Source organism: Stegastes partitus, unplaced genomic scaffold, assembly GCF_000690725.1.
Source record: "Stegastes partitus isolate 25-593 unplaced genomic scaffold, Stegastes_partitus-1.0.2 Scaffold1299, whole genome shotgun sequence".
Taxonomy (NCBI): Eukaryota; Metazoa; Chordata; class Actinopteri; family Pomacentridae; genus Stegastes; species Stegastes partitus.
Window position 1 is genome coordinate 139775 of NW_007579030.1, and position 21342 is coordinate 161116.

General features: G+C 44.7%; 1 protein-coding gene across 1 annotated transcript in view; it reads right to left on the reverse strand.

The window, feature by feature from the left end:
- Nucleotides 1-13: 13 nt before the first annotated feature.
- Nucleotides 14-21342, reverse strand: part of mettl24 (methyltransferase like 24) — a 46256-nt gene continuing 24927 nt past the window's right edge. Inside the window, exons 2-5 of the mRNA XM_008298252.1 lie at nt 19868-19966; nt 14476-14612; nt 6209-6434; nt 14-1369 (exon numbers count right to left, since the gene is read on the reverse strand). Of these exons, the coding sequence (XP_008296474.1) occupies nt 1037-1369; nt 6209-6434; nt 14476-14612; nt 19868-19966 (795 nt within the window). The 3' untranslated portion in view covers nt 14-1036. The remainder of the gene's footprint in view (nt 1370-6208; nt 6435-14475; nt 14613-19867; nt 19967-21342) is intronic.

Below are 21342 nucleotides of genomic sequence, written 5' to 3' on the forward strand. Positions count from 1 at the left end.
ACCTGAAGCAGCATTTCCTTGGAGAAAAAAAAGTTTATTTCTTCTTCCACAAGTCAACACAGAAGCATGGAGAGAAATCCCAGACCGTTGGTTGTCTTGTCTCGCTTTATAAAAAAAGGATTTGACAAAGTACAATAATTGAATAACTTGTGCATTATTCTTTGGATTGTCAGACCAGTATTTCATTCTCAGAATAGGTTTGTTGCTAATGTTCTGGTGCAGCACAGATAATGAAGTAAAGCACATTAGAAAAAAAACTGTCAATTACATAACATTCCTCTTTGTGTGAATCTAAATTGTGTTTTTCTTTTATAACTGAGGAAACTGCAATTTGCAAAAAAACAAAAAAGTGGAGTTCATATTATCTTTTTTCTCTCACGCTCGCCCACACGTGCCATTAAAACAGGCAACCATGTGTACAAGTATGGAGGCATTACAGGCTATTCTTTAGATTATCGTCATGCTTTGTGATAGTCATCAGGGTTCAGCTGCAGGGAAGCATCTGCTTCTTCTGCCTCTAGAGCAGATTCCATCTCTGTACCCTTATAGCCCACATTCCTCTGCTCGTTCTCTTTGTCTTGCTGTGTAAGCAGCTCAAATGGCCTCCTTCAAGTGTTCAATTACTATCAGCGAGACAGGACCTTCCCCTTTTAACAGTGTGCGCTCATTTTCATATGCTGTTTTGTGAGTTGTGTGTTCTCTAGGAAGGAGCTGATGATCGTCTGGCTACAGGCCAGGCTCAGGTTGGGCCCTGATGATGGTGACTGTGATTAAGAGGCTGACCCGCAGCCAGTAGCACCGCCACTATGAGGTAGAACGCAGAGCCTCTGGAGTCAATTACTCTGCCCCTCTACACGGCTGAGGTCATTACAGGCCAGGAGAGGGCAAGCGGCATAAGTAGGAGCAGGGATTTTAGCTTGGTAAAAAGCTTGATAAGCTAGATAACAGGACAGGTGTGCTCTAGAAAGAATCTGTGCTCACATTCCATGTTACACAACCTTTCACATTTCCATTTACAAGCTATTGCAGTCAACAGTTATTTCTGATTTGCAGTCGGCCTCCACTGCGTGTTCACCCAGCTCAAGGTGTAAGCGCTGCTGGCGTTGAACACGTTCTTATGTAGGAAGAGGTGAGGCTTGGCCGGGTCCCAGTGGACGTGGAAGAGCTGGAAGTTGGCGCGTTCAAGCTCCTTGAGCAGGCTGAACCAGTACCGCACCACGGACGGGTCGTCGCCGCCCACCTCGAAGCCCGCCCAGTGCAGGTGAAGCTCCAGCAGCAGCTGACCCACCGAGTCCAGGACTCCTTCAAGAAGCAAATTCTCCAAAATTTTCCACTCAGCGCTCTCCATATCTGCTTTCAGCACGTCCACCTGCAGGTAAAAAGAAAAAAAAAAAAGGCACTTTTATTGTAATTAATGAGTGTAGCACACACTAAACTGTGGAGTTATTCAATGCAAAAGCTATTAAAAGATGAAAAGGAGTACGTGAAGCTTGGCATTTGTTCTTGTGTTAGCGATGTTGGTGATGGATTGAGCGAAAGAGCAGCCTGACAAGGCTAGCTGTGATAGCAGATAGGAAATGCTTTGTAAGATGAATGTTAATCGCACCCTCAGGTCACATTCATGTGAGGAGACTCATGCATGCTCAAAGTTTAATGCGTTCCCTCAGAACCTTGGGATTCCTCTTAGGTTAACAGATTACTAAAGATGTCCATTGTCTGACCTTTATGAGTTTCAAAGTCTCTCCGGCGGCATTGCTTTTATGCCTTCTAGGCCAACCAATGTCTCAGCATCATTTTCTCAGGTGGTACATTATGTAGCCACTAAGTTAATTATGATCAGACCTGAGGAGGGATTTCCCCCCAAAATGTCAGAGATCATTACAGTAAAGACGGCAGGTTCTCTGAGTGAGTTTTAAGTTGCGGGAAATGTTTCCACAACTTAACATTTGGCACCGTGACATCTCAGATATTAACAGGCCATGAAATTTATCTCCAGTTCATGCCTTCAGCAGCACTACAGAACTATCCAAAGTCCAAATGCTGTCTTTTATCCTCCCCATGATCTCCCTCCAAACCCCCACAAGCAGGAAGATGCTCCTTAATTGGCCAGAAAGCTCGTAGTGGAGAAAGATGTGGCATCAGTGAGAAGGAATGTCTTCAGTCAGCCTCTAACGAGTGTCTGCCTGCGTGTATGTTTACATCATACTGTGTTTATCTTGTTGAGTTTATTTTCTGGGAGTGGACTGCTCACACAGCTTCATTCTGTCTGACTGATGTCAACATTTTTTTTCCAGTGGACTTCATATAAATTGCCTTTCTGCCTCTACGGTCCCTGATCCAATGATGCCAATATCAACTCTCTCTGCAGGAGAAATTGCAAACGCTGGCAAGACTCCTGTCCGCTGTGAGCAAAGTCCATATGGTGCTGGAGCTTTGGAAAGATGACTTTTGCTACACTGCTGTGCAGAGTTAGCCACGCTAAATGCTCCGTCACTACGCTGGAAGAAACTGAGGGACGGTGACAGTTCAGGTGGTTCAAGAGCAAAGTGAGATGTTTTTTTTAATCATTTGGCTAATGGACTTTGCTCTATTTTGAAGGGATAGGACTGGACCAAGCATGGTGACCAAACCAAAGGGTTGCAGGTTTACAGGAGTGTGTGCACTGGGTTGTTTCTGAGCTTAGGATCAGTCGTATCTTGAAATTTCCTCCTGGTCAACTTGCAACTGCTCCGACTAAGACATGGAGCAAATGGGGTCCAACATGTTCACTGATTACTTTTTTATTTTGGCTAAATGTTTACCTGTGTTTTGGTCTTTATTCTAAGCTGAACTAGAGATTTCACAACGGAGAGACTCGCCCTTCTCTGCCCCCCAATAAGTCCAATCATCTGCTTCATACCATCTGATCTCAGAACCAATCGTGTTGTTGCACTGATTCAGGTGAGATGTTGAGAAAGTGGAACTTTTTAAGCAGGTTTTATCCCGTTTGACTGATGATTCTATGAATGCGCTTTTCATGTCCGAGGAACCATTTCTCATCTCTCCAACTCCTGTATGCTCCCACCTCCGTGCTTCACTGTCAGGACGATGCCTTCACTGTGGTCAGAGTCCTACCAAACATGCTGGACCCCATCTGTGCTCACATCTATCAGGTTTCTTTTCATTTTCTGATCAGTGGTGTTACGGCTCCACGTCATAACTATTGACTATTATAACTATGACTGACTGGAAAAAGATGGACTCCTGTACTTTGAATATTGTAGATTTTTCTAGCAACAAGCCCTGTTTGACATCGTTAACCTGCATTTATTTTAAACTAATTTTAAATCATGATATGTGCCAGAGAATTAATAGGACGCCCGTGGCTGTGCTTGTCTGTGAAAGCTCATTATAGATCCAACAATCACAAACAAAACAAGAATTGATAAAAACCGATCAGCCTCACTGTACAGCCTCGACAGGCTGATTTGTTCGCTGCAGATTGACTTTGGACACACACATTTGTGCCCTTTACTGCTGAGAAATTAATGTGAGATTGCTCGAAAGACTTTTTTTTAATTTCCTCTCCTCCCAGTGAGTCACACTGTGATTATTTCTGTAAAGAAGGCTCAGGATTAGGCAGCACATTGGGAGACATTTTAATTCAGAAAGGCTTTTGATGAAAAGTTGCTAGAGTCTTTGTAAACAAACAAGTTTGCAGATTTGAGAGCATAACTTTAAATGAAAGTTTACACTTTGGCTTGTTAATTGGCCTGAAATGTGTTTATTTCATGATGGGCAAATCCTAGCAAGACTTTGATTTACTTTTCCCCCTTTGTTCCACACAATTGGTCATGTCAGAATAATTACACAGTTTTTCTTGTAAACCAGCGTGCCAGACATCGCTGCTTACCTAAACTTTATTGTCTCTATATGTTTTATGAGCTTTAATTAGCAGGGCTGCCACTCAAGGGCGGATCACAGTTAAAGATATTTAATTACATTTCTGAGAGGTTTGCGGATTCGCCGCTCTTTCAAAGACCTCAACAACCGCTTTGACAGCTTCCCAAGGGCGTCCTCGCAAAGAGAAGCAGGAGAATCCGTCTTGAAAGTCACCAATGTGTCGTCTTTTTTTTTGTCAATTCTACAAATCTGTGACGAGCGTCAACTTTAACGTGCACACAGATGATTTGTCCCTTTACTTAAGAAATAAAAAAAGACTGTTTGGACGGTCGTGGCTGCTGCTTAGAATTTGGCAGCACCTCATTTAATTCAGAATGGCACCACTGGGCAGAGCTGATACTGTTGTGTTATCCAATTACTGACATGATCAATGGTTCAATGTGCAGCTATTTTCCCTAAATGAGATGTGACTTCCTGCTACTAACATTTGTCCCCGTGGTAACAGTGTCTGCTGCTCTCAGCTGGTCGCCACGGCTCTCTGAATGACTTATCTGGATAGGTTGTTTTTTTTTTTTTAAACCAACACAGATAAGTAATGCTGCACAAACGCATGTATTGACCTTTGCGAGTGACTCTCTTTCCTGTCTCAGAGGCTGGACGAGGAGCCTTTGAGGAGGTTCTGCTGCCTGCTGCTTGCTCCTGCGGCACGCTGTGAGCTCACATTAAAACCTCATTACAAGGACGCGTGTGTGGCTCTGCATTTAAAACAGGTGAGTACTGTCATCTGATGCACAAACCCACCCACACGTACTGTACACACGCCAATATTTCCTTTTCTTCAGATCTCAACATCTTCACAGCGCTCCCGACACCTCGCATGAGCCCGTCTGCTTCGTTTGCAGCGAAGGAATTTTTCAACTCAAACCTCTGAGCTGAAATCGTTCTTTTCTGGAGTCTAATTTAAATTATAATCTTTCAGCTGCCAGCCTATAAGTAATAGGGAAATAAACCCAGCTAGCAGCTATTTTAGTGGCTGTTATGTTCACTTCAGCCTGTGATAGGAAAGCACTTGATGAAACAATGTAAAGGCAATTTTGCTTTTCACAGTCTGCACGGTTGCCGGCCTTTCGTCGTCCTGGGGATGGCACCAGATAAAGAACACAAACTGACTGGAATTCAAAAGTTGTTCATCTGTCTGGTAGCAGGAAGAGGCAGATTTAGTGTAAAGTCTTTGGTTTGAGGATGACACCAGAGGTAAACCGGTGGAACCTTAACTTTCTAGAAAGCAAACAAAAAGAGAACCGCTCTGGGCACCGGGCACGACCACAACGGTTCAAAGTCATTTCTGACCTTGGTGACTTCTAGTAGTAAAAAACAAAAGCATGCAGTGGCAGCGAGTGGAACACAGCAGAACCCAAAGTAAGACCATCTACAGCACAGTGTCTGCTTTTTGTTCCCCCCACAAACTGTCTTCTTATGTCATGAAAACAATTTCCAGGCTTCTGTATTTTTAGATTCACGATCACGTCATGACTTCTGGATGGGAGAAGGTTAACAATGTGCGTCAGATGTTTTCTCTTTCCTCAGAGCCTCCTAAATGACACGACACAGCTAATCCTCCCGTTAACTGGATAATGAAATCATACCTCTGCCTGTGAGGAATCAGAGGATGACCAGGAGGAGTGACTCAGGGGACGAGGAATAATGTGGATAATCACTTTAATGCTATTAATGGTATCAAGTCATTCGTTCAGCGAGCGCTCTGCCTTTTATCGCTGTGTATCTGCAGCCACTAAAGCTCAGTTTCCTCCACGCGAGAAAGAGATAAAAGAGAAAAGAGCGTGCTGCCTTAAAGGTATGATTTGATTACCTATTTAAGAGGAGCTTGGCTCTTTTGACCTTGAATTATCATTCAGCTTGTTTCTTTAAACAGGCGTGTTCTCTCCGTGGCTTCACTCCGTGGCTGTGTTTATTAGTATGCATGCTATCTGTGGGCTCGGTGCATATGATTGATCATGTATGCAGATCCCTATCTGATGAGGTGGAACACAAACCCTGGGGAGCTTTGAAGAGGTAACGTTCAGCACCACAACTGGATGATAATATTTACAGGAGGAAAACAAAATTAAGTATGGGAACATGCTCACCTGGCGCCGGAGACGGACAACGCAGGAATGAATCACGATGAGCTGAGTTGAGGTGCGCAGGAACGGGCTTGTGTTTGCATGCAGCGTATGAGTAATGCTAACACGGTAAGAATAAATCTTTTTCACGAGGCTCAAGGTAGTTGTACAATCAGAATGCAGGATAACTTTCTAACTCTCACCTCTCTGTGTCCAAAGTCATTGAGGATGGTGGCCAGTTTCTTGGTGTTGGCGTACTGACGTTGGGCGACGATGGCCGGGTTGGGATCCCTCCAGTCCACAGACAGCCGATGGAGCCACATTTCAGTTTGCTGCAGGTGAGGTTGCTTCAAGCTGGGATCAAAGCAGTGGACCTCACAGCCTGACCTGGCGAGGGAACGCTCCAGGGACCGGTCGTCCACCCCCAACCTGCGGCCCACACAGCACAACACAGTCACACTGAGTGGGCAAGAGTCACTTTAGCGTTGGATAAATAAACTGCTCTTGATGAAGCATAGGATAAAAATATACGAGATGATAAAGTTCCAACCATCTGCTTATTTTCTTCCATATATCCAGGGTTGGATCATGGGGGCATTTTGGATGACCCTCTAACCAGCAATGGTGTCCAGATCCTCCAGGGGGATCCCAAGGTGTTCCCAGGTGGATGAGATATATCATCAATCGATCCATCCATCCATCCATCATCGCTAAACCTTAATCCTCACTAGGGTCATGGGGGGCTGGACAGGTCACCAGTCTATCACTTAGAGACAGACAACCAAGCACACTCACATTCACACCTACGGACAATTTAGAATCACCAATTAGCCTCAGCATGTTTTTGGACTGTGTGGGAGGAAGCCGGAGAACCCGGAGAGAACCCACACTGCACGGGGAGAACATGGAGACTCCACACAGAGCAATCCTGGGTGTCCTCACCAGGATGCGGACCGGTGACCTCCTAGCTGCGAGGCGACGGTGCTAACCACCAATCCACCCTACAGCCCAGATACATTATCCCTCCAGCAAATTCTGGGTCTCCCTTAGAGTCTCCTCTCTGTTGGACATGCCCAGAAAACCTCTGAAGGTAGGCCCCCAGGACACATCCTAATCAGAGGTCCACACCCTATCTGTAAGGCTCATGACCCCAGGTGAGGATTGGAACATAGATCGACCCGTAAATCACCACCATGATCCAGCACAACTCCTCGTTACTGCTGACGCTGCTGGAATCCGCTTGTCCGTCTCATGCTCCATTTTACTTTCAACTCATTAACAAGATCTTAAGATATTTAAACTCTTGCTTGGGGCTCCAACAGGTAGCGATCCACCAGCTCCTGGCAGAGAACCATGACCTCAGACTTGGAGGTGCTTCCGTCCCCAGTCACCAAAGTTACAGCAAATTATTCAGAGAGAAACGTGAACGCCGGCAGCAAATTTTATGACAAACACCTGAATAGTGAAATGTCCTCTTCATGGTTGTGCTACAGGAAAACACAGAGGCTCACCAAAGCCCATCGGACTCTTCCTATGGCGATAACAAATGTCTGTGGAAAGTTCTAGTGGGTGCATCTAGTGGATGTAAAGACACTTCACAGGAAATCTTCATGTCATGAGCTTAATCTTGAATATTTTATGGTAATCACTGGCTTGTTATTTGGATTTGCAGTTTTGATCGATGTCGTGAACACACTAATGGACTAATATTGCCATCAAACCACCCTGATAAGCAAAAAACAAATGGGGTTCTAAGTAAGTGTAAGTATGGCGCTCATACAGGAAGAGGTGTCACCAATGGCCAGTCCTGGACAGAGACAGATGAATGCATGCATGTAGCTTTATCACTTCAATGCATCCTGAGCCCATTCATTCTGAAGCATTACTGCAGCTACAAATGAAATCTGCTGCATTTTACTGCGTGAGTGGCGGGTCGGATTTCACGGGAAATTGCTCGTCATCTCGATAGAAAACTCATCTTTCATGTCATGATATCATCTGATCGCACCGAGGGCCACTGCTTAAAAGCATAAAAGGGGATGAAGGCTTCCTGTGTTATTCCAGGGCAAAAAACTTTGACAGCGACATGCACTGAAGTGCTGCATGTTAAAGAGAAAGCATTCGATCAAAGACCTAAAAGAATCTGCTTTGTGACATGAAGAAACCAAACATCTGCAGTAGCTGGTCCACATGTCAAACAGAGTGGATGAAAGTGATGACATGATTCAGACACGCTGCCTATCAAACACCAGGAACTTGACCTGCTCCAAAAAAAAAAATCAATAATTCAGAATCAAAGGGAACAAAGGTTTTGGCCAGAAGATGCTTCTGTCTGTGTTTCATGTCGCTTTCATGTTTCTCTCTTTTCTTCTCCTTCCTACAAACGTGCCGCTTCTCCATCTTGAAACATGTGTAAACCTGAGCAGACAGACGCCTGGTTTCCGTCGTGCTCCTCTCCCTTCTCCCTCGCTTTCTCTGTTTATTCCAACCCTCCCCTCCCGTCTAATTCTACAATTTTCTCCCCTTTCTTCCTCTCTCGTTCCCTCGTGTCTTGTTTGTGCTGCAGCTGTATTCTGTAATTGTGGCACGGGGAGTACATTTCACAGTGCGCGTCTTTTACAGATGAGGCGCCGGCTCCCCCGAATGCATCCCAGCAGCAGGAGAACGATGAGAGATGAGCATATGCGAGGGATTGAGATGCAACTAGACGTGGCTTCTTACGGCACTAAATATTTCATTGAGTTTCTCGCTCTTTGGTGGGGTGTTTTTTTTTTTTTTGGCCGCGAATCACTGCGGTGACACTTTAGATGACAGGGATGAGGGATGGGGGAGCAGCGGGGGCAACAGAGGAGTACATCAGAAGCCCCCTCCTGAATGACAATGCTGATAAAGGAGGGTCTCTACCAGCCGTAATGGCCTCTCTCATGAGGACGTGGATGGCTCCGTAGGTGTGTGTGAGGGAGATCCAACATGTGTGCTGCATCCCTGTTGACACTGAATGCCATGGCAACCAGATGTAAGGATGTGTGTGAGCGCACAAATGATCGGCCTCAAGCACGCTGAGGATTGTAAATCTGATAAAGAGAGCTTTGAACCATCCTGTCCTCACACTGAACTACAAACGCTGGCTGGGCTGGGACAATACAATCTGTAGCTCTTATACGTGTGCCACTATATCTTTAATTTCTCCAGTACCACAGTGTTCTGGAAATATCTCACACATTAGCATAAGCATGATCCGTGAGCGGTGACGTGCCGGCGTCCCCGCTGTGCTTTAGCCTATATAAATATAACATGCGCCAAATTTGTAGCTGCATGGTCCTTCAGTCTGCGAGGAGAAAAAACGTTTTCTGCTCTTCATGCACAAGTTCAGGATGAGTGTGAATGCTCGGTCAGCTGGAGGTGGAGTACAGACAAAGAACATTTAGTGGCTGATTTTGCTGTGATGTTACATTGGGGTGAGAAATAAGACTGAGGTTAGTGACTCAATCCTATCTGAGAGCTCAGTGAAACAGAGAAACCAGGAAGTGTTCACATCGTTTACAAACTCATGAAGTGAAAGTACAGATATATAAAAACAGCCCATTACAAATAAATCATGAAAAAGTGCATTACATGAGTGAAAGTACAACTTAAACCACAACTAGCTTTTGCAAACTGTGTGTTTAGGTTTTAACTAAACTGGAGGAATTCAACCACAGGATCAAGGGTTTTGTTTCAGTTTTTCAACCTTGGTCATTTAACAGGAAACCCATATTGGAGTCCAGTGTTACTCTTTCAAATGTCACTAGCATTGAGTCTGGCCACCCCTGACATGGGTCAATGTGTTCATATGGTGGCATTCTGTCCACCAGCTGGTTGATGGTGTCAATGTTCAGGACGTCCCGCTCTTCAGTCACATCCTGAAGTCAGAGTTTATTTAACCTGCTAACTGGGACTCAGGATGTGATCATTGCACCTGGTCAGACGTGATCAGTGATGTGTATGAATAGAAACATAAAGAGGAATGTGGCTGATCACAAAAATTATTCCAGCTTTGTGGGCGACAGCGTATTAGCAGCAAATTGTGAGTAAAGTATTAAAGTACTTAAATACTATTATATATGATATTAGACTGGGTTACAAAAAAATGGATTTTTGAAGGTGTCTAGGATTTTAAAACTGATTTAGGACATTTTTGCAACGCTGAATCCAAAAATGACATCTGCTTTTCTGTATCAGGTCAGGTTTTTATGCCAACTCGATTTAAAAAAAAAAAAAGATTTTGCCACTAAATTGATCACATTTCTTGACATTAGCCACTGATTTATTTTAGTATTTCTCATATGAAATCGGATTTTAGAGGAAAAATGTCATTTTCTAATCATTTCATAAGCTAAATGATCCAAAAGTTGGTGATCGTAAACATTTATAAAAGTAAATACAAGTAAATTGCATGTTTCATCAGCATTGCTCAAAATTCAGACCTTGAACTTGGGCTTCTTGGAACTCCAGGTTTATCTCTCTTCAGAGTCCAGCAGTAATCAGACATCATGACTGCGCCCCTGATACCTGGTCTCCATCTCTTTCTGATAAAATCACGTGACTCTAATGTGTTGTCCATAAACCAGGGGGTTAACTTTCTGTCTACATTTAATTCACCTGCAAACATTTATAGCATCAACTTGTAAAGGTTTCAGAATTTGTTCATTTCAGGAAATAGGAAAATAATTTTGTATGATACAAAGCATAGATACCCGCACATGTACACAAAAATGTTAAAAAAAAAAAAAAAAAAAGTGCATGTGGCGACAAGTCAAAAATGTTGACCTCATTGAGTAAAATCAATGCAATGTTTGGATTCAGCAGATTGCAACTGTCCAAAATCAGCTCAAAAAACACCAAAATGGGTGCAGACCAGTGTTATCAATACTGAGGCGTCAGTGTGTCGGCAGCATGTTGCTGTTGGAGACAGTTGGAACTACTTTACATACAGTTTTATATCCAGGAACAGCAGATAAATGTGAGCCGTCATGAGATGATGGATGTGAAAACAGAAAAAGAAAAAAGTTCTGGCACACTGTTTTCAGCTTTTTTTGTGTGTTTTTTTTCCTCTAATTTCATAGCGATATTAGATTATTTGAACATTTATTGATATAAAACTGTGTGAAAGGTTCAGAGGCAAAAGTCCCTTTTTGGAGAAACTGTCCACAACTGATGCACATCTGAAATGTGAGTCCGACCGCACGCTGCCGAAAAGGCTGAAAATGTCTGCTTTATATTTAACAATGTGAAGTATTTAAAACCTTGTTATATCATCCGTCGTGTAAAACCATCATCTTAACCGTAGCTTTCAAATAAATGCATTGCAGTACAAATTAGAATATCCCTCTCTGAAACGCGGCGGAGCAGAAGTGGAAAGTAGCTTGAAGTGGGAACACTTAAGTAAAGCGTAAGTACCTCAAAACTATACTCAAGTACAGTACTTGAGTTCTCAGTTAATTATCATCACTGCCGCCCTGTAGGCTTTAAAAAAAAAAGAAATGTACCTGTCAAGTGGGAACGGCGCACGTGTAATTAATAACATTAATTATAGTTCACTTATATTAAGTGTTCCAGTGAAGCAGCACAAGAGGGTTTTTGTCCTCTCACAGCAGATGTTTTGACATCCAGTAAGAAAATCGCAGGTGTAAATAACAAAATTAGTGACGGATGACTTTGCTTCACTTCCAGGACCCTGGTGCTGTGCATTCTGGCTCACTGGTGCTCTGTGATGGCACATTAGAACAGTAGTATGGGGGGAAATAAAACCCTCTTTTACTGAAGTAAAATGAGCAAACCGCTGTTTTAAAACACTTGATTACGAGTAAAGGTCGTCACTGTCATTACCAGGACAATGCACGTAAAGTGTATGAAGTAAAAGTCTTCATTAAGCACTCCGTCAGTGTTTGTTTTTATACGTTATACTGTTGGATTAATATTAGTCCTGTTGCATTAACATACAAGCAGCATCTAGACACAGTAGCTGACTGAGGTACAGCTCATTTTACTGCCAGGTGGCTTCATTTACTGTATTTTATATTGTTCATTATGTCCTAATCAGCTCCTAAAACCTGCTGTAAAGTAGCCACAGCTGTCAGATAAGTGAAGTGGAGTAAAAGAAAAACATTTCTCTCTGACATACGCTGCACTTAACCATTAACATCATTAGACGCAGTTGTGCTTTTCTGTTAAGTCAAAAATGGAATTAAGTTGTCGTTAATGTTTCTTAATTACGCCCGTTACATGTCAGGATGTCTGCAGATTAATTGGATTTCTTGTGGAGCATGCTCAGACTGCACTGTGTGTATCTGTGTCTGATCTGAACGTCGTGAGGAGTTTCTCATGTGTTTTCTTGCTACGTGCTTTTGATTAAAAATGACAAAGTTATAAAAGGCCCCAGTGAAGACGACAGCAGCATCACACTTATAGATGCTTGACGAGCTTTCTATCTTGATTATATGATGACATCAGCAGGAAAACAATTAGCTCTAATGATAAGTGTGTGTGATAATTATTATAATTTCTTAATTTAGGTTCGAAGGACACTTCAGCCAAAGAGGACAAAGCAGCACCGATTGGATCCACTGTGTGTGTCATAGCCCTATTGTTCCTCTACTAGCAGCATCACACATTCCCCAGCTTATGGTAAAAACGCAGCAGATGAGAGAACTCGCAGGTTCATTCCCTGCTTTGAACTGACCACTGTTTTTTTTCTTTTTATAGCAATGATTCATCCTCGCAGATAAACTTTGCGAGCATCTACATTGTTCCCACATGCATCGGAGGTGCTGAGACTGAAGCCGGCGTTAGAGGAGGAGGAGGAGAGCGGCTGTAGTTGGAGTAGGGGAGGTGAAAAGGTGGATAATCAGTCTTTCATGTGGAAAAACATCCTGCAGCCCCCCTTTTTACTCCACGCCAACATGTGACAGACCAATCAGAGAGCAGCTGCTCATCCTGCCCGGGCACAGCCGTCCACGGCTCGTTAAACAGCATGCAAATGAGATCCTCGCACAGGCCGGAAAACACACCAAACTATGCGCACAAGTGTACATAGTCGGCATACGCAGACATACACTAACAGCTCCTGATACTGGATCCGGTTTGTGTGAGCGGCAGCAGACTGCAGTGGAGGGCTTCGTGAGTTTCTCCTGCAGAGCACAAGTCTCCTGAGAGCAGGACACTCAGCATACCTGGCAGAGATTCACAAGTATGACCATGAAGTTTATGCATGCGTGTGTGTGTGTGTGTGTGTGTGAGAGTGATAAATCTAGGTCAGATAGGGGACACGAGGAGGAACTTCAGTTTGACTTGATTAACTGCTGCTTCAGGCTCTCAGGACATTTCTTTTGTTACTCATGAAGTTTCTGTTTTTTTTGTGTGTTTTTTTCCAGAATTCCTTTTCTTTTTTTTTTGGGTCAACTCGCTGTTACTGCATTAGCCTGAGTTAAGGGGCGACTCAGTGTAAATTGAATTCATTCCAGGGGTCTTAAGGGATCATTTAGATAGGAGGAAAAAAATGGTAATGCGGCTTTTTGGAAAAATCAAAGCAGCAAGTCACATTTTCCCCAAGCTGATATCCAGGTCAAGTGTTAAATGTTTGCATAAATCACAGAGATGCATAATAGCGTCCCTTTTCTCTTCGGAGCGTGCAGCCCGTCTGCTTGAGCAGCCGTCCTTGTCAGTCGGCCAGAGGATATCAGACGTGCTTCTCTGCGGTTGACCTCTGACCTCGTCTCCTCGGAGAATCGTGAAGCCAGAAAACATCGGTATCCGAGCCGTGCCCGCCTTGATGCCGGCACACCTGTGCTGTCTCTCAACAGTCAAATTAATAAGCTCTCTCTCTCTGCGGAAAAAATCCCTTCAGACCTCGGCTGCACCTTGCAGACCCAGCGGGGCAGAACCAGGCCAAGCTGATCCACGACACGAAGCCAACTGGGAGTGATTGACTCTCCAGTCTTCAAAGTCAAATACCTTGGTGGTCCGGCTGACTGGACTCCAGATTACTTGCCACTCAGCAAGAGGAAGGCGAGGTGGAGTGGATGTGACTGCTGGGCTGAGTGAGTATTATCTGCACCCTTACCATAGAGTTACTCAATGAAATAAAGAGAACTGCATGTAAAGATGTGAGGGAATGTCTCAGAGTAAAGACACAAAGACAGATCCGATGTAAAACAGCCTCGGTGGCCAATTAGTCCCTGAAATGTGACGACATGAAAAGACGAGGCTGGCAGGGGTCATCGAGATGCTCTCCCTGCTCTGCTGTGTGGAAAACAGCTTTCATTTCTTTGATTAAAAAAATAAATAATTGCATTTTCCTGGGAGTACAGGCTGCAGCTATGACGGCTGTGACTACATATCTCATCGTCTGTCACGGCACCAGATGTTCTGAACACCTGTTGCGTCGTCAGAACTCGGACTCGGCGTTGCGTGCGTGTTTGTCCGTACCCACCCAAAAGAGTAAACTCTGCAGTGTTTGCTCTGTATCCTGTGGATCAGGCTGAACCGGGGATCCAGGCACACAGCCCAGCCGCCGGCGGAGGCTTCCTGTGCAGCTCCGTCCTCACCAGGTAGCGACGCACACGACACCTGGACACACACATAAACACACACACATCATAGAGCAATCACTTCAGACGACGAGGAGCAGCTTGTCAAGGTTGTGTTTGTGTTATCTGTGAGTTTTGCTGACTGTTGACTCTTTGTGGTGCTAACACAATGCTCCCACATCTTGCTTTTGTAAAGAAAGAAGAAAATGCAAACAGGAGCATCTGAACATTCTGTCTCTCAAAGCCGCTCATCCTGTCACTACATGTATATATCTTATAACTCCAGAGACCATGTGAAAATAGTCATGAATTGGACAGCAGGGTTTGTGTGAGCGATTTGGCTAATTTTGCTTCGATTAGTTGGACAGAAATGCTCGTCATGAGGACAGACTCTGTGTAATCTATGGATAAATAAGGTGGATTTCACTGCTGGACCTAAAGATGCTTTGATTTGTACGTGATTTCCATTTACGGTGCCCAAGTTCTGAAGTCCAGAAGTCCTGTGCTGTGTCCGTCCACGATGCTCAGCACAGCTCTGGGAAAGTCAGACTGACACGGTGCAGCAGCCCAATCTGTGACCAGCTGCCACATCCTGTTATAAGCGCAAAGTCACAGCCTTTTAGAAAACATCCGCAAGATCTCCGTGTGTTTGTCTGAGTTTGGTATGAGAGGCAGTCGTCCACACAGCAGACTGACGCTTGGCCTGCTGTATGGACGGAACTGTGTGCTTTCTGCGTCGCAGCCTTTTAGAAAACATCCGCAAGATCTCCGAGTGTTTGTCTGTGTTTGGTTTGAGAGGCAGTCGTCCACACAGCAGACTGACGCTTGGCCTGCTGTATGGACAGAACTGTGTGCTTTCTGCGTCAGCTCGGACACCACGACTCAAAAAGCACGACTCGGCCTTTTGTCTAACCAGGCAGGACATCAAACATGATGAACGTCTTTTTCTCAAAACATCCCAACACATGTTGTATAAATCTCTGTAAACGGCTACTGATCGTGACCCTGGTTAGAATGTGTTTGGCTTCATTGTACGATGATATGCAAGGTCGTCATGATGCAAAGAAAGATGGTAGACAAGGAGGAGATTATTCTTCATCTACTTCATAAGCTGAAAAGTCGATACGGTTCAATACAACAACTTTGTAAGGTCATGACCAGAGCATGTGTGCTGGAGTAGCTCAGTCAGGAGAGCAGCAGACGGAAGATCTGGAGGTCTCTGGTTCAGTCCTGGGTTTGTGAGGGATGAGGCTTCCTGATCAGGAAGTCAGTGGTTGGAACAGGCACAGCCTTCCAACAGGTGTCCACTGTACTCTGATGTGTTTAAATCTAATATTACAGGCAAAGTCTTTGTATCATGTCTGCCAGATAATTAGATCTGAACACACGTAGTTATTGTACATGTCTGCAGGATGTCTTTCTCAAAAAACTACTGAAACAAAGGAGACACAAATTTCCCCAATTCTGGCTTTTTTTCCCAGCAAAAATCCCTTTTAACCCTCCTGTTACCTTCACATTTACTGACATCTTTTATCCTTGGGTTCAATTTGACCTCAGCAATTTAAACCTCCAGAAAATATCATAAAGTAGTTGCCCAAGTTTATGTGTAAATAGCCCTTTAAATAAAACTGAAAAAAAAACCACCCCAAAAATATGTGAATGACTTATTTAGAGACGTTAAACATTGAATGGGGTCAAACTGACCCAAAAGACAATCCATCCATCCATCCATCCATCCATTATCTATACACCGCTTAATCCTCACTAGGGTCATGGGGGGCTGGAGTCTATCCCAGCTGACTCAGGGTGAAGGCAGGTTCACCTGGACAGGTAACCAGTCTATCACAGGGCTACACTTAGAGACAGACAACCAAGCACACTCACATTCACACCTACGGACAATTTAGAATCACCAATTAACCTCAGCATGTTTCTGGACTGTGGGAGGAAGCCGGAGAACCCGGGGAGACTCAACGCAGAAAGTTCTTGGGTGTCCTCACCGGGACACGAACCGGCAACCTTCTAGCTGTGAGGCAACGGCGCTAACCACCGCTCCACTGTGCAGCCCCCCAGAGATAATAGGAGGGTAATAATCACAGGATTGTGCTGAAACGTTATTCTTTAATTCAGCATTTCTCAGCTCCAGAACGTGTCCAGCGCTGCGTGTTCGTGCTGCATGAGGCGTGCGGCTGCATAAACTGTGTGCGTACTCGTGTATATACATGTCGGCGTGTTGTACATCTACAGTTCCACAAGCTGCTGATCAAATGTTTGCTGTCTGGTTTCTTTAAGCTCTGTCTGCTGCAGAGACCAAGTTTGCAGAGGAAGGAACAATATTGGCTCAGGCGCGGCGGTATCAGGCAGAAATCTGAGGCTTCGCTGCTCGAGTTCAAACACGATGGCGTGTGTGTGTGAATGTGTGTGAATGTGTGTGAATGTGTGTGTTGTCCGCGGTGTGTCATCTGGTGTTTCCAAGAAGGAGCTCGCACAAAATGTTTTATGTCAAAGTGGAAGAAAACAGTGACGACTGTGATTTAATGCCCAAATGAAAAGCAACCCAACCTCGTCTCGTCTATTGTTCACTTAAAACTGACATTTGGAGCTGCTCATTATGCACGTTTGCATTCTGAGGCCAGAAACCCCGGTTGCCTCCAGATTTTAGCGGCTTCTAAAGAACCTCTTAGGCGTTCTTTTCTCGCTGTGGCCTTTAAATGTCTCGCTCTAATCAGATCGCTCAGTGACAGGTCAGGCAGGAAGGAACCAGCTGAGTCAAGGCCGTGTGTCACCGTTTGACGGGAAATAAAAAGTCTCCCCGACGTGTCTTTGTTGCAGAGAGCTCCAGAATCGTACTGTACGCTCGGGGTGGCGCGCTAATCTGTTTAAATGATTTGGAATATGCTTTATTATGTCCATCACTGGTAACGTGTTCCGGATGAAAGCATTCGTGCAAAACTGATTATTTCTGTCACTTCACATTTGTAGATTTATTAAAGATAAATAAATAAAACGACCTGAGAGAATGTTCCTGTTGAGGACACAGTCACTGAACTAGTCAGACATTATCCCTTTCTCGTCCGCTGCTTGCGTGGAAGCCGCTGACTGCCACCGATTGTGTCGCCGGCCGTCTCCGCGAGCAGCACTTCCACCAGGCACTGTGTCAGTCAGCATTACGGCTACAGAGGATGCTGCCGTCTCCCCGCTCCGCCAGCTCTCCCTCCGCCCTCGCTGTCACCGTCAGTGATGGACAGCTCCCTTTCCAACAGCTTCCTACTAACACACACACCGCACAATCTCTCTTCTCTCTGTTCTCGTCCTTCCTTTTCCCTCATGTACACACACATTCCGGCGCTAATTCATTATGAGCTGAATTTCTGCTTTGTGAAAGATATAGAATGAGGCTTAGTCATGTTGGAGTGGGGTGCCGTGTGTTCTGGCTATATTGTGTGAGGGGGGAACAGATAAGACGCTGATTTATCCCCCGAGCCAATTTCATTACAATAAAACACCACAGCACATGCATTCCAACAAAAAAAAAAACAAGTCGGACTATGTTTTTGGACAGTGAATATAAAACTATGTCTTTCACAACAGGGGACAAAGAAAACAGGATTCCAGGCTTTCACAGATAATTTTCACATTGTGATGCAGAACATCTTAATCAAATTGTCGTAATTAATGCCGATATGGGCCGAGAAACAAACACCAACATCTCATTGATTAAGTCTGAATAGAGGGGCTGTGAGCTCCATCTGTATGGTAATCAATAGAATAATGAATTTACGAGCAGTGCTGTCGAGCAAGACGAATGCTCCTCCGGCTGAGCGGAATGTGAAGGAGCTGCCGGCGTGGCTCGGTCACGTGCTGACGGAGGCACAACAAGAAAACCGGACTTCCAGGCAAATAATAGCAACTGTAGTTTTGATGCCGCATTCGTGCATCTGGTTCCAATATTTGGTTCATGTTTGGCTCGAGCAAGTGAGAATCTGATTCCAGATTTGCGTGCTTCCTCGTGGAACATGGCCTGCAGCAAAGCGTGAAGCGCAGCCAACAACACGAATAGAAGAACGCAGGAAAACTAAAAATATAGCGCGCTTAAAATTGAACGAGGTCAAAACCGGGCAACTGGGGACTTGTAGATCCGTGATCGAGGTGTTATGAGGTGCTGGAATTAAAGCTCTGGTCTAAAAATAAAATCCAGTGAAGACGAGTTCTCCGGGGAAAGCTGTGCCAAGGAGCAGCAGCAGCCTGTGTTCGGTTTCACACTCTCTTAATGCTGTCGCATCCTCACGGCTGCGCTGCAAATCCTCCACATCGGCTCGTGTTGCAGGTGTTTGCTGTGTTTGGGCAGTTTAGAGCTCATCAGCTGTCACAGACTTACAGATAACAAAACTCAAAGCAGCAACGAGCTCATTTATCTGGTGCTGAAAGTTAGACGAGATGGTTGGAGTCAGTCATTAGCGTAGCTTAGCATTAAAAGTGGAATCTAAATAGGCCCAGCAGCATGTTTAAAGCCTATTTGTTAACACTTGTGTGCTATTTGCTCAGTCTATATGCAGATATGACAAAGTTGTGGGTTTAAAGTCCTGGTGGAGGACTTTGCGATTTGGTGTAGGAAGAACCAGCTGCAGCTAAATGTCCCGAAAACCAAAGAAATGGTTCTGGACTTTAGAAAGACGTCTCAGCCAGTCCACATAGAGGGGAACAGTGTGGAGATAGTACCGTCTTACAAGTACCTGGGAGTAGTGTTGGACAATAGGCTGGACTGGACAGCCAACACAGACCATCTTTACAAGAAGAGCCAGTCCAGGCTGGACTTTCTCCGAAGGCTGAGCTCCTTTAACATCTGCTCTAAACATGTTTTATCAGACAGTGGTGGCGAGTGCCCTCCTGTACGCTGTGGTGTGCTGGTGCAGCTCCAGTAAGAGGAACATCGCCCGACTGAACAGAATCATCAGAAAGACCGGTTCAGTGGTTGGACTAAAGCTACACATGTAAATATGTAAAAATCATTTTATAAGACACAAGAGGCCAAAAATGGACGTGATTTCATGTAGAATTAAGGCCAGAAAAATGTAGTTTAAATGATCATACTTTTATAAAAATAGCACTAAAAATTGTAGCTGTGAATAACCATGAACTTCCCATTGTTTAGAATAAATAGATTTATATCCTTCAACCTGCGGAGCACTTGGTTAAACTCCACTGCTGCTAATATGGTGCAATCTGCAAATGCATGAAGTAAAATGAATCTGGTTTTATGCAGCAGGAAATGATTTTAGGAGATTTCAAACTCACTTGCGGGGTTGTGATGTAACCGAGGAACCTTTTAGCTTCTGCCTCCAGAGACGGACTGTGGCCGGCCCAGGGCTGCAGGTCTATGTGCCACCGTGGAGACTGTAGAGGAGAACACACACGTACATACATGAAAAGAACATGAAAATGGACCATTAGCTAACGTGGAAGTAGGCCACTCAGGAGACATCCAGCACAAGGACAACAGTAAAGCGGGCTTTTACTCTTCCAGGTATTATAAGCCATTTGTGCATTCCCACTGATAGAACTGGGTCACGGTGTGCTCGGTGGAAAATATTCCCACACGTGTCAGTGACAAATAAACTGCTAAAGTTCATTTCTGTTGTTATTTTAGTAAAACGGGGACTGCTGTTTATTCCTGTGCATCTTAGATTTAAAATAAAAACTCCGTCTGTGCTTCCTCATCAGCTGGCTGGAGCAGCTCGGAGCTGCTGCGATCACATTCCTGAAACCTGGCAGAGCTCTGCTTTACAGTCTGCTTCACTTTTGCAGGAATGTGTCTGTTTATGATTAGAGGAGAGGCCCAGAGGTGGAGAGCGAAGAGCCGGGAGAAGAAGGAGAGCGAGACCAAAGCACCGAGTGTTCATTAGCAGCCCGGCGATGTCACGACGGCGGCCCTGCGTGGGACGCTTCAGCCTCCATCGCCGGTGTGTGGACGCTGCTCTCACATCTGACATGCTAATACACCGATCATTCTTAGCTGTGGCCGACATGATGGTGTTTGGGGTTGCCGGGCACATCTGGAGAACAATCTGTCTGTTAGAAGAGATGTTTTCATGCCTCTTGTCACAGAAAGGCTTCAGAGCTTTTATTCATAATCTCCTAGTTGAGTTGATAAAAGTGGTTTGTGTGCATGTGGGGCAGCTGGTCCTTGATCAGAGTCCATGGTATGCATTGGTTTATTGATTTTTCATTTGTCAAGTCGGTGCATCACAGACAGTATGTCACATTTCTGCAAATATTTGATTATAGCTTTTCATGGGACAACACTGAAGAAATGACACTTTGCTGCCATGTAAAGCGGTCAGTGTCCAGCTGGTATGAGAGTGTACATTTACTGCCCCCTCAGAATAACTCAGTACAGCCATTCATGTCTAAACCGCTGGCAACAAAAGTGAGTATGTAAGTGAAAATTTCCAAATTGGGCCCAGTCAGCCATTTTCCTTCCCCGGTGTCATGTGACTCGTTAGCGCTACAAGGTCTCAGGTGTGACTGGGTGTGTTAGATTTGGTGTCATCGCTCTCACACTCTCTCATACTGGTCACTGGACGTTTACCTCACGGCAAAGAACTCTCAATACTCTTGTTGCTCTACATGCAGATGTCCGAGGCTATAAGAAGAGTCCAACACCTTGAAACTGAGCAGCAGCACGGCGGCCGAGACCATACAGCGGTTTAACAGGACAGGTTCCACTCAGAACAGGCCTCACCATGGTCCACCATAGAAGGTGAGTGCAC